The sequence below is a fragment of the Lactuca virosa genome, chromosome 3, assembly GCF_052849685.1.
Source record: "Lactuca virosa cultivar CGN04683 chromosome 3, Lactuca_virosa_CGN04683_v6, whole genome shotgun sequence".
NCBI lineage: Eukaryota > Viridiplantae > Streptophyta > Magnoliopsida > Asterales > Asteraceae > Lactuca > Lactuca virosa.
In genome coordinates, this window is record NC_136428.1 from 275,966,959 (window position 1) to 275,981,294 (window position 14,336).

General features: G+C 32.8%; 1 protein-coding gene and 1 long non-coding RNA gene across 20 annotated transcripts; both read right to left on the reverse strand.

Annotated features, from left to right (window-relative positions):
• Positions 1–475: 475 nt before the first annotated feature.
• On the reverse strand, positions 476–4,671 carry LOC145167211 (uncharacterized). Of its 18 annotated transcripts, XM_079086335.1 has the most exons (12): positions 4,131–4,671; positions 3,879–4,036; positions 3,754–3,786; positions 3,528–3,641; positions 3,320–3,429; positions 3,071–3,241; positions 2,555–2,623; positions 2,361–2,446; positions 2,070–2,202; positions 1,392–1,439; positions 1,116–1,282; positions 476–675 (listed from the first exon to the last, which is right to left on the reverse strand). In XM_079086335.1, the coding sequence occupies exons 2-5, from the start codon at positions 4,012–4,014 to the stop codon at positions 3,410–3,412; spliced, it is 303 nt and encodes a 100-aa protein (XP_078942461.1). In that variant the 5' UTR covers positions 4,015–4,036; positions 4,131–4,671; the 3' UTR covers positions 476–675; positions 1,116–1,282; positions 1,392–1,439; positions 2,070–2,202; positions 2,361–2,446; positions 2,555–2,623; positions 3,071–3,241; positions 3,320–3,409. The 18 variants fall into 18 exon arrangements, 5 of the variants coding, with proteins under 5 accessions (XP_078942461.1, XP_078942462.1, XP_078942465.1 ...); XR_013740993.1 differs by adding an exon at positions 2,240–2,273 and having other exon boundaries at positions 2,070–2,143; positions 3,320–3,786; positions 4,131–4,652; XR_013740999.1 differs by lacking the exon at positions 3,528–3,641 and having other exon boundaries at positions 4,131–4,647.
• A 2,548-nt stretch (positions 4,672–7,219) lies between these two features.
• Positions 7,220–8,232, reverse strand: LOC145162953 (uncharacterized). 2 transcript variants are annotated; one of them, XR_013739456.1, is made up of 2 exons: positions 7,971–8,232; positions 7,220–7,642 (listed from the first exon to the last, which is right to left on the reverse strand). It is a non-coding gene; the product is annotated as an uncharacterized LOC145162953 (long non-coding RNA). The 2 variants fall into 2 exon arrangements; XR_013739457.1 differs by having other exon boundaries at positions 7,220–7,647.
• Positions 8,233–14,336: the final 6,104 nt, after the last annotated feature.

Here is a 14,336-nt window from a genome sequence, read left to right on the forward strand (position 1 = left end):
TATATTGAACTTTACGAACACAACTTTCCATTCGACATAACTCGAAAATACACAATGATTTAAAGTGACGGATTTCCATAAAAAGAACCACAAACATACACACATTAAAAAATAGTTTGAACAAAATTCCTAAATGATGTTTGTTGGGGAAAGTTTTTTTAATTAAAGCAAATACACGACACAACATATTTAGAAGTAATTTGAATCAATCTCACAATTCAGTTTTAAAGTGGCTCTAATTGAGACCAACACACAAAACAAGTTGAAAATTGAATTTTAAAAGTAGAAATTTTCCCTAAAACAAAACGAACACATAACACAACCAAATTCACCCCAAAATTAATAGATTTTCCCTTAAATTTAACAAAGTAGCCCTGAATAATATTCTTTAAAAAAGTACTTTCAAGGTATCAACACATTACAAGCATATATATTTATTTACCATCCCAAAACTATTACACAATACACCAAAAAATATTATTTAAAGTATTATTTATATCGGATGATGTAATTCATTTCACCAAACGAATAACAAGATAAATCAAATTTCTATATTTATATAAAACTATACGTCAACCCAACTAGGTGTTACATCATACTACAATAAAAGGTGAAAAATTAAAATCTTCGAAGTCTTGACAAACATCACTAACGTAAGCTTCATTCTTGTCCTTCCTACTTGTACATGCACCATAAATCATGGAACATAACAACAAATATAAGATAAATATAATGGAAAGTACCCTCCAATGGATATAGCAACAAGGTCTACTATTTACAAACCCGCCTTAAGTTAAATCAATTATCCACATAAAATTGTCTTTATTTAGATATTTCCAAATCATTTCATTATGATACATACTTCAGTCCCATATGCTTAGTTATTTATCACAACTAGAGGGGAATCATGCGCGCCGTTGGCGCTGTGTTTGTTTTTTTTTCCTTATTTCAAGTTGTACCAAATGGTAAAACATAATATAATATTAATAAAAACATATTACATATACAGAAGGGGTCTTCATATGACAAACAAATCATTGAAAGTATGTTGTTATTTGGTGTATTTTACCCTAGAAAAGAACCGAAAAAGTAAAAAATGTTTTGAGATGATTTACCTATTATATTTAATTGCTTGCAGATATGGTGAAACCAATGACTAAAGATGGAGATCGGAGAAAAAAATCCAATAATAAACGGACTTCAAAATTTGGCCATGAACTTCTCCATACAGCCACTTTCTGCCATCGGGGGATTGCACCAACTTCATGTTCTGTTGAACAACCTGGTTAGGGATCAAATACATCCACTGAAATAATCAAAATCCCGGAAATTTATTTCTTAAAAAATTAGAGAAAATATTACAAACAATAGACAATTAATAAGAAAACTACCTGAATGAGCCCCTGGTCCAGATAACTTCAATGGTCATTTTTTCAGTCCTGGTAGTATATGAAAACATTTGTTGATTTTTTTTTTCTATATGAGTATGCATGTTAGATAACTCATTGGTTTTTTTTTATAAATAAGATGATAAATGCTAAATGCAAGAAACAACAATGGACTTTTATTTATTTATCAATCATAAAAACGAAAGAAATCATGAATGCTGCTATAATACTGAAAGATATGAAAGTATATTGCTATTTGGTGGATGTTGTCCTACTATCCAAATCTAATTGACCAAGATACAGTGCATACATGGGCTCTAAAACTCTCGCCGGATTCCCTGACCCAGAAAGATGCCCAAGGGGCAACCATTTTAATAGTTTTATGATGAGCATAAATCATGACAGATGCACGAAAAAAAAAAAAAACGGGGCTTAAGAATCTTTTTACCAAATTTGGATCATCAATTGTTACATTAATCAGTAGTTTTTTTTAACATTTAAAACTAAAAAAAAAAATCGCTAGACATAAATAAACTGTTGAGCTGGCACATGCATAATGGCCTTGCGGTATACTCTTCATTAATCAGGTATTTTAACCTAATGTTATGTCTGTATGTTGATTAATTTATTGATTGTTTCCTATTGCTCGTTAAAGGAGAAAAGAAAAGCTTGAATTCGGACCTATGGCATGCTTGTGCAGGCCCTCTTGTTTCCCTACCGACAGTAAGAAGTCCTTGTCTTGATGTTTGCCTTTCCTGAATCAGAAGACAAAAAGGTCTCTTTAACGCTTTATCTAATTCAATTCTATCTCCATCTGCAAAAAGATTCAAGATTATAAAATTATGTTATACCTAATAAGCAACCATGGTAATCTAATGTCAATACCTGTTGGATTTATTATAAACTAATTATGCATTTATTTGCTAACATGATGTCATATTATAGTTTTGTAAAGATCTTTTAAATAATTACCTGGATAATTATTCTGTGACGATGGCAAGTTTATCTTGTGGACATATAGATCCCATAAAAAGTAACACATTTGGATGACGTAGTCTCTTCATTATATCAATATGAAGTTAAAAGCTCAATTCATTATAGTTCATATCCAAATGATATATTTTATTGTTTGATTGGAAAAAAAAATAAAGTAAAAGTGGTTATACCTCTACATTGTAGTCCTGCAAAGCGTTCTCACTATATTGATTACCAAAATAAACTTTAACCGCAACATCCTGATTGAAGGAGTAACAAAAAGTTTTAAAAAATTAGTAAAAGAATATATTTTTCAATATATCGAAACTTGTGGTCTTGATAAGCAGGTCGCAATAAGTCCGCAACCATAGCAATAGTTTAGTGTTTTACATCCCGTTAATATATCAAAAACAGAAGACAGTAAGCTTAGTTATAAGAAATAATCAAAAAATTATTTATTCAATTCTGAAACATAGCAACAGTGGTAATTTTCTAGCTTTAAAATGAACAGTATATTTGTATGATTACACCAAACCCAAACTGAAATTCAGCAAAACCTTAAAACTGAGAGTAATAACAACAAAATTCAACCTAATACGAAAAGGGAAAGACTCTATTTGTAGGGTGAATAATAAAGAACAATAGCAAACAAAGCCGACTTCGTGTAGAATTTCTGAAAGTTGAATCGGAATTTAGGGAATACTTACTGCAATCTGCATATGTTTTGAGTTACTCAAGAGCCAGAGATACCCGAAGCATTTCCAGAGAAAATCCCAACTACAACATCTGGGGTTTCATATGCTTTTTGGTTCCGTTTGCCATCGGTTCTTCATTTATCATTTTAACAGGTGGAGGCGTTGTTGATGAGAAAGGATTCACTGAAAAAAAGAAGAAAAAAGAAAGGACAGTAGAGTAGGGCTTCGATTTATGAGGAAAGGAAAACCAGGTTGATTTACCTCTGATGAAACTGCAGATCGGAAAAACTCTTGCTGGGATTCTCTACCGGCTCCATAGGCCGTTGCTCCCTCCTCGCAACCAAATCGAACCTATGACGTTGTTGCCTTTACTGACCAGTAAAGATTATTAACAGATATAAGCACCTAAAATACTCAAGTTGAAAGTTAATCAAAGTAAATTGAATAGCATTAATTTTTGTTAAAAAACCATCGCCCCTCAAAGGATTCTTCATTCCAGGAGTACTAAGCGAAAGCCTCGGAGTTGGTAATTCCTCCTTATCTTCATTTGTTGTAAAGTATCCCTTAAACGAGATAAACTCTCCTACAATTCCCAGGAATTTGACTTTCAACTATTCCATCTTGTTCTCCATCAACTATCTGTTGGCAAATCCACACACATCAATAAACAAAAATGAATGTCTAGAATTACTAACCTTGTGTAGTTCTTGGGAACCTTCCAGTTGATTCTGTTGAGCAAAGATTATTAACCATCAACTATTTACTTTAACAAATATGTTCATATTAATGTAATGTCTTTATTCACCAATTAGAACTTTACCTCTACACTCATATCCTGGATTTAAAACAACGAAATCATTGAATTGCCGGTGAGAAACAATCAAGTTAGTTTTAAGAAATTGATTACAGAAGTGGTATTGTTGGTTCAGGACTTGCATCAAACACTTGGCGGGCATGATGAATTCTCAAATATTTGACCTGATTGTTCCATTTCTTGTGATAGTATCGGAAATTTGGCAAAAAAAAAAAAAAAAAACTTAAGGTTTTATGTGAGGTTTGAACCGATTCGTACCTTTCACCTAGCAAAGGTTGCAGATCAATTGGAAAAGTTGTTGCTTCCTTGTTCTTCGATGTGGTCAGGTGGCTGGGATAAGTAAAACTCTATGGCCCGTCCGCCGACCTCGATTTACCTCAACAATTTATCGTATATGGTGGGAAAAAAAATAGCTCGAGAGGTGTTGATTCTCTCTCTCGCTCGCTCTCTCTCTCCGATCTCACTCCGCCTTCTCTAAGACACAAATAAAATTTTGGGAGAAGAAGACGAATAGGGATTAGAGGGAGAAAGCTGGAAGGAGACGGACAATTGGTGCGAAGAAGGAGAACGCAAAATCAAAGAGTGGTTCCAGGCAGGTGAACATAGCATCTCAGGAAGCAAAATAGAAAAGCAAAGAAGAAGGAAGAGTAAAGAAGAAACGGGAAAGAAATAAAGAAAGAGAAACGAATCGTATAGGAGGCAACCGACTTTGAGGAAAAGAAGATAAACATCAGCCACAGCACAAGTTACAGGGGCAAAATAAGAAAGAAGAAGACTTCAGTGCGCGGCAAAATAAGAGAGGAGAAGAATTCCGTGTGCAAATAAGAAAGAGAGAGAAAGAAGTTTACTGTATCTAAGGTTTTAGGAATTGATAGTATATATAATTAACTATCAACACACATATATTTATTTCAATTCGATAAATATAATTTCCGTATCTTTTCTATTTTATGTATGTCATTGACATTACTAAAGGTTCTCAATCCCTAAAAGTAACTTAATATAAGTGAAAAAAATGGTTTTTTCTACTTCATACCATCTTTAAGAGTAATGCTAAAAATAGCCGGAAATTATCACAAAAACAAAATATTTTAAGTTCTAATGACTTTCTTCCTAACACCTAAATAAAATAAAGTGTGTAACTTTACATGCTAGTCTCACATCATAATAGTTTATTCAAAACTATTTCATTCTAACCCTTATAACCCTTATAAGTTAATGTACAAGTCTAAAGAATACCATAATTCACATCTATCTAATGATCATATATATATATATATATATATATATATATATATATATATATATATATATATATATATATATATATATATATATATATATACTAACAAAAATCAGTCAACAATGTCACCAACCAAAACTTGTAAGGGTGAGTAGGTCTACTCTTAATCGTTTTGCATTTAAAAACTACATGCAATCTAAATGCTAACACGTTTAATAAATAATTTTATTTATAATGTGATCAGTATTAATTTCAATTACAAACATGAAAATAAATACAAACACAAATTGTTGTTAAACATGTTCTTGTTTAATTGTTGTCGTCTTAGACTCATCGAATATGTAAGAGTGATCTGGCATCAGAATATCAAAATTGATCCCTACAATCGAACACATTTATTACATTGAACTTTGTGAACACCACTTTCCATTTGACATAACTCGGAAATCTCACAATGATTTAAAGTGACAAATTACCATAAAATGAACCGCAAACATACACACATTAAACAATAGTTTGAACAAAATTCCTAAATGATTTTTGATGTGGTAAGTTTTTCTAAATTGAAGCAAATAAACGACACAACATATTTATAAGTAATTTGAATCAATCTCACAATTCAGTTTTAAAGTGGCGAGTTGCTCTAATTGAGACTAACACACAAAACAAGTTCAAACTTGAATTTTAAAAGTGGAAATTTTTCCTAAAGCAAAACGAACACATAACACAACCAAATTCACCCTAAAATTAGTAGAATTTCCCTTAAATTTAACAAAGTAGCCCTGAATAATATTGTTTAAAATATACTTTCAATGTATTAACACATTACAAGCATATACATTTTTTACCATCCCAAAACTATTACACAATACACCAAAATATATTCTTTCAAGTATTATTTATACCGGATTGTGTAATTCATGTCACCAAACGAATAACAAGATGTATCAAATTTCCATATTTGTATAAAACTATACATCAACCCAATTAGGTGTTACATCATACTACAATAAAAGGTGAAAAATAAAATTTTCGAAGTCTTGACAAGCATCACTAACGTAAGCCTTCATTCTTGTCCTTCCTATTTGTACATGCACCATAAATCATGGAACATAACAACAAATATAAGATAAATATAATGGAAAGTACCCTCTGATGGAAATAGCCACAAGGTCTAGCATTTACAAACACGCCTTATCTTAAATCAATTATCCATATAAAATTGTCTTTATAGATATTCCCAAATCATCTCATTATGATACATACTTCAACACCATATGTTTAGCTATTTATCACAATTAACTATCAACACACATATATTTATTTCAATTCTATAAGTATAATTTCGGTATCTTTCCTATTTTATGTATATGATTGATATTACTAAAAAATTTCTCATTCCCTAAAAGTAACTTAATATAAATGAAAAAAATGGTGTTTTCCACTTCATACCATCTTTGACATTAATGCAGAAATTGTCACAAAAACAAAATCTTCCAAGTTTTAATGGCTTTCCTCATAACACCTAAAGAAATATAAATTGTACAACTTTATATGCTAGTCTCACATCACAATAGTTTATTCAAAACTATTTCGTTCTAACCCTTAGGGTGCGTTGGTACAGAGAAATGGAATTGAAACAGAGAATGGAAATGTAGAGAAAGAGAATTAAGCTGGAGGAAAAGAATTGGTTCTAGTGTTTGGTACAACAAAGAATTTATCATAGAAATGCATTCGAGAATGAATTCCCTTGTTTGGTTGTAACAACCAATCGAATGGAAATGATTTTTTCACCATCAAACAATAATATTTTACAATAATCCAATTATGATTTAGATATTTATTCTAATTATGAATTTTTCTTTTTCTAATTTTTCATTTTCTCAATTATTTTTTATTCATTATTTTCTCACATTATCCAACAAACAAAAATCATGCAACTGCATCTCAATCAGATAAATAATTCCATTCATTTGTTGCGTCTTTAGGTATTAAAAGAAAACATCATTACATGTTTCGTACAAAAAATTGAAGAAAATATAAGACATTCTTGCTTAAATCCATGAATAAATGTTGCAAATATCAGCTTGTAGAACAAAAACAATTTTAAAAACTTTATTTTGTATCAATTTTAGAAAGATAAAAAACAGTACATGAGTTGCTAACAATTGTAAAACTTGGAGTGCTAAAAATATTTTCTTTAATCGGATCAATACAAGAATCTCAAAGGCCTCATTTATAGTACCAATCTATGGTAATGCCTTTTTAGCAATCTTAATCTGCCAATTGGATTTTCTGCATCAAGATCACCTTGAGTGGCAACATCCATCTGCCTCTTTTGTTGAAGATAACAAGCAAGAAGCAACCCCTACAATACTATCTGTTACAGTTGCATGCTAGGTAAAATTGAACGCTTTCTTCATGATAGTTTTAGGAAGTAAAGTTGCAACCTTGGCTTGTTTCTTGGTCTTTCTAGTTGCTAATAGAACATAGTGTTCATTTCCAGTTGACTGAATGGTAACAATGGCTAGTCTTGCAAATTGTTAACAAATAAATTATGTAATTTATCAACTACATCGCAACAAATCTAACAATATGAATAAATTGACTTTAATATTCAACCTGTAGCTTGAAGATGACTAACTAAACATAAAATCTAACACAATGTAACTAAAACCCTTGAAAGAATGAATATTTTCAATAAATAATTGATGATTGATCGACTTATATGTGAATTTGTAAGTAAATACATACCAATACATAACCAAATTAACCAAATTGAGATACGAAAAGTGGATAAATAAAGTAAGACAGAAACAGAGAAGTACATATCAAGATGAGATGAGTTGAATTACCAAGGAGTGATCTTGACCGGCCTCCTTACAAAATTTGTCTCCGTTGATTAGAATCACATCAGCTGCAACCAACTAAAAGAGGAAGATAAATAGGTTTGATATGGTGAATAATATGGATTCTCTTTCATATTTGCAAGGTGGTGGAGTGTTGGTCGGGGTTGCCAAAATCTCCAGACAGCCTCGTTAGGGCTTAGGAGGTGAAGTGGGAGAGAAGGGATATACCTCGTTAGTTTTCAATTATCCACCTCTTTTTCCCAATTCTCCGTGTTAGCTATTTTTTCATTTCTCGCATTTTCTCTAAAATTTATAGAGAAAGAAAAAGTTGGAAAAGGAATTCATTTATCTATACCAAACACCCCCTTAGGCTGGAGGGAGTGGTGCTCCCTCATTTTACCACACTCCCTTACCGCACTCAATGAGTGGTATACCATGAAGAGAGGAAAGAGAAAGAAGAGAGAGATAGAGAGAGGGAGGAAGAGAGAGAGAGAGAGGAGCGCTCCCAAGAATGACCGCACTCCCAAACCGCACTCCCCAAACCGCATAGAGGGGGCGGTGTTCCCTATACCATGTAGGCGCCATGTCATCCTTACCGCACTCCACTCCCTCTAGTCTTATAAGTTAATGTATAAGTCTAAAGAGTACCATACTTAATTCACATCATGTTATGATATATAATTTGCCATCAATATCAAATTGAAATATATATATATATATATATATATATATATATATATATATATATATATAATCAATGTTGTAAAAATCAGTTTATGCAGCCAATTAATCAGGGATTAAATGCTAGTCAGCCATCTTAATCGGTGATGATCAAATGCAGTCAAAGTTGAGCTAGGCGGATCGATCCTAGGCGGCTAAATTGGAAAAAATTTAATTTTTTGCTATTAAACAAAATTTTGAAAACATAGTTCGTTCCATCGTTCAATTCATAGTTGCATACTAGAATTTGTAAACGAATTCACTGTTAATTCCTTATGGTGAAGAAAAGGAACCCTGTGTTTAGGTTTGTGTATACCCAAGACATTATCAGTTTCCAAGATTGGTTAAGAGAATCGTAGTACCTCTGCTATGAAACAATGACCAAACGATCATCTCTAAACTCCAAAATGAGTAGAGAAAGGTAGCTCAATGATTTCTGGGAATATAGCCTATTGGGAAGAAATTCTTAGACCAAGAATTTTCTTTAAGGCTTCGCAACTAGAAATTCCGTGAGGCTTCGGACAACATATTGCAGCATGCTTCTATGGACACTTAACTAGTCAATAATATCAAGAAGCATCAAATCCCTATCATTTTCGTTGTTGCATGCTTGGACAGCAAGTGTGTACAAAGACAAATTTATAAAAAAAAATACTTTTGGATTTTTGAAAATTTTATCAAAGTGAAAATATTTTTGGATTTTTGAAAATTTTATCAAAGAGAAAATATTTTTGGATTTTTGAAAAATTTATAAAATAAAATATTTTTTGGATTTTTGAAAATTTTATATAAAAGAAAATATTTTTCGATTTTTTAAAATTTTATAAAAGAGAAAATATTTCTGGATATTTTGAAACTTTTGTAGAAGAAAAAATATTTTATGGATTTTTGAAAATTTGACAAAAGAGAAAATATTTTTGGATTTTTGAAAGTTTTATAAAAGAGAAAATATTTTTGGATTTTTGAATTTGTTTGAATAAAAAAGAAAGTAGAAAACAGACTACGACTCATTACGAGCGATCACATCCAGTCATAGTTGAACAGTAAAGAAATAACTATGATCAAAGAAAATTTACCCGTTATGATTCTATGTGATCGATCGTAGTCAATCGCAAATGAACAATAACTGTTTGCAATGCGATCCACTATTTGTGATAAAAAATCATAACTGATTCTTCCTCCATCATTCCTAACCCTTGAAGTATATGATTAAAAGATGCTTTAGGTAAGGACTTGGGAAAATATCTGCTAATTGATATACATATCTAACAAAATATACTTCAACATTCCTGTAACATCCCAAAACTCAAGACCAAAAATTTCATTTCAATTCATTAATAAAACCATAAGTTATCAAAGCATTTAATCAAAACATTGTCATCAGAGTTCCATATCAAAAATCAAAGTAAAACATCCCAGGCTAAACATCATGGTGTGTGCGATGCAGTCATCCCGAGCTCTTCCCTCCGCTACTGGAAGTACCCGAAACTAAAACTGAAAACCGTAAGCACGAAGCTTAATGAGTTCCCCAACCTACCATATACCATAAACATAACCGCATACTGGGCCCCCGCCCGCTGCATCGGGACTTGCCCAACATCGGACTCGCTCCGGCATCGGTCCCCGCCCGGCATCGAGCCTCGCTCGGTATACATATATGTTTCTCTTAGGCCTCGCCTGTATCCGGGCCCCGCCCGCTATACATATACAATCACAAAACATACTAGCACATAAAGCAAACATACACCACTGAATTCCTGTTCTAAGGCCTCGCCTATCTTGGGCCCCGCCCCTGTCCTGCTACTGAAGAGTCATGGAACCCCATCCACGCTCATGCTAATGGTAAGATACGGGCCCCTGCCCATAACTAATGAGTACGCGGGGCGTACTCTTCTGTACGCTAAGCGTAGTGGCTGAATAGAGTGTACGCTGCACGTACCTGCATGTACGCCCAACGTACTCCTCAGTTAAGTCACTTTTCCCATTAAGTGCTTAATACTCTAATCCAGAAGCTACAATCACATATCCAAGTCCTTTTCAACGTCTTAAACCATAAAGTAGCTTACTTGGTGACTTGCAACCCACCAAATGAGCCCAAACTTGAAATGTGTGACATCCCCATTTTCACGGCCAAAAAAGACCAATTTTGTTTATGCTTTATAAAAATCAGACTACTTCTTTTAATAAAAATGTTGCGGAATTTGTTCCCAGAAAAACATGATAAATGTGTTATCAAAGCATTTATGAAGAAATGTATTTTTATTCATTTTAAAACCTTGGGATGTCATCGTCAATACAGGAACATAAGCATAAACAGAACTTACTTTCATTTGCACTAGTGATCTACATCTTTTTTAATCTCTCAGTGTAAAGTAGCTTCGTATCGACATCTGTGATACAAATAAGCTGGAGTGGTTCAGGTTGGGAAACCTGGTGAGTACATAGGGTTTTCAACCCACAATAATATAACTATATTATATTTAATCATCAAACAATTAACCCAATTACCCATCCTCATTATCTTCCTTATTCTTAAGGATCTACCCTAAGAATCAGATATTCCTCGTTCATTCATTCCTAAGTATCATCTTAAGGAATCGGCACGAAGGCCATCGTTGCCATAGTTTACACAATGGGCACTAAGTCTGCATAGTTGCCATGGTTTATAAAATAGGCACTAAGTCCGCATAGTCGACAGAGTTTAGGCACTAACTTTGCATAGTCGCCAGGGTTTATACAACAGGCACTAAGTCCGCATAGTCGCCAGGGTTTAGGCACTAAGTCTACATAGTCGCCAGGGTTTATACAACAGGCACTAAGTCCGCATAGTCGCCAGGGTTTTGACACCAAGTCTGCAGGATCGCCAAGGTTTAGGCACCAAGTCTGCATGATCGCCAGGGTTTAGAGTACACCGGGTGAACACATCGTTCACAACACCTACAGGTTGCGAGCCTGCTAGTGTTCCACTGGACTGTCTAGAATAGTCTGTGGTTGTCATCAATACTCTGATAGATGACGAGGACATCATTTGGGAAAAAGGCTTCTCACATCGTCCACCTCTCACCTTTACCTCATGGTCTATATCACCTCTCAACTCATCATCCAACTCATATTTCATCTACCCATGTTTTACCCAACATATTATGTAGATATAAAATACATATATACATTTTAAATCATTTAAAACATGTATAAAATCGCTCATCCATCATAGATAGCAAGTATACAGATAATGTGCACACATAGCACGTAATTTATATAAAATACTTAATATCTATGTGTAAGATGAATGTAACTATGCACTCACTTGTTAAAGTGATGATTCCAAACTCGGGCAGCACTTCGCTTTTAACGATTCTATTTTCATTCGACGAAACCTAGCATTATTATCGCTAAAGTTTAGTCTAATATTCACCGAGACTAATTAATAGTCTAGCTATTATTACTATTATATAAGCGTTAAACAATACTCTTCAGCCACTATGTATGGACAGGGGCCAGACATGGAACACAGAGGGCAGGATTATTTTGGCATATAGCACTTCTGAATCCAGCAACCCAAGCGTCCCTCCAAACCAGATTCCCCGTACCGCGAGTGGTTAAAAAGATATTATAACGACACTTATATAAACCATAATAATAGCCCAAATAATTATTATAAGGTCCTAATAACATTACTATATTTAAATAAAAGCTATATTAAATATAGTATAGGCATAGCTCACTTACAACGGGTTTTTATGAAAAATCGGGCTTCGCTGGACCAGCGTTTCCGAGCCGAAAGCTTTTCTTCTCGGAACCTTCGGGCGCTCCGTGGCTTCCTTCTCGTGCTAGGGAGGTTCCCTAAACTTGGGAGGGGGTTAGGGAGGCTAGAGAGAAGTTAGAGAGAGAAAGAAAGGCTTATGGTGTGAAGAAAATATGAAGAGTTCACCCTTTATTTATAGGGATTTTATAGTAAAGTAACCCCTAAGTTTTGTCCGTATCTTCCGCGTACGAGCTCCGTTTTCTACGTTCTTTATATCCACACATTGGTATTTACGAGTACTACAACTTTCATTTAGACCCCGTCGGCTAATTTGTGACAACCATCAAATTTCGGTCAAGTCAAAGTCAAACAAAGTCAACTAGTCAAACCGGTCAACTCCATTAACCCTTGTATGATAGGGTTTACGTTATGTAATCACTGTATAATTCGCTATTTTAATGAGAAAACATCATTTGGAAAGTTCATGTGTTTGATTTTCCTTAGCCTTAACAGTGCTAAACAATGAACCAAAGCGATAAAACACTATTGCACAATCATCGGGATTGTGTAGGACACTAAATCATGGCTTAACGGGGTCTATGGACCTTGCGTTGCGAAGCCGGACACTCAAAAAGATCACAAACGAAACCTCTCACAATCTCATTCAAACTCTACTCAAGATTACTTGACGCTAATAGGATCGAAACTCATACACTACGATATAAATTGACGTTAATAGCAACATAGTATAGTACAACGTTATAACTATAATCAAATTAAATTATGATACCATATTAAAATCAAATCAAAGTATAATGCTCTAATTAAATTTAAAAGAATCAAACTTGAATGCTATAATTAAACTTCAAATCAAAGTAGATTGTTATAATCAAATAATAACTCATCTTTTATAAAACTCCATTTTTATAAACTTTACATTAAATTTTATAAAACTCTATTTTTATAAACTTTACATTAAATTTTATAAAACTCTTATATTAATTATGTAAAAGATGCTTGTGTTAGTGGGAAATTATGAAGACCACCAAAAGCAAAAAGATTATTCTCATGGTCTCCCACTCACACCTCCCATTCACTTTCCTTTCCTTTTTCTCCCAACACATTATTCTCTTCACCACTTAAACCTTCTCTATTCTTTCTCTCACTCTCAATCTCGAAATTTCCTCCAAGAATACTCATATTCCATCCAAGAACAATCTATTATACTCAAATCTTCATCCCTCTTGAAGCATTCATCAAGGTATGTTGTTAAAAGTTTCATATTCATACAAGAAACAAATTAAATCCACCAAAATATCTAAAACTCATTTTATGCATAAACCTGATTTTTCTCAGAATCCCATCAATAAAATAAGAAGTTCTGGAAATTTTCAGAAAATAATTTATTTTTATTGAATTACTATAATTATTGCAATAAAGTAGGGCAATAATTCACATAAAATACTTTTTGCATTCAATAAATTCTGAGAAAATTCTGGGATGACCTGTATACTGATTAAACATGATATATGAAGTTTCATGCATTTATATTACTTTTTACTATTATTTATGATTTTATTGATTAATTAATAATGAAATATATAAAAAATACTTCCCATAGTCACAAATATCTGAAACTTATACACTGAGCTCTACATCATGTTATAAAACTATGGTTAATTTTACAGATTTTTTGAGAATCATTTACTATTTTTCCCGAATTTTGTGTTGTTTAATCATTAAAATATTAAATAAATACTAAAACAGTTCAGAAAAATATACAAATTTTACAGTAATTCATATTGTATGAAATAATGATTTTCTAATAATTTCATAATTTTTCAATACTGTTTACTATTTAAAACTATTTTCCTAAGTATTTAAGCATGTAAAAATGCATTTTAATG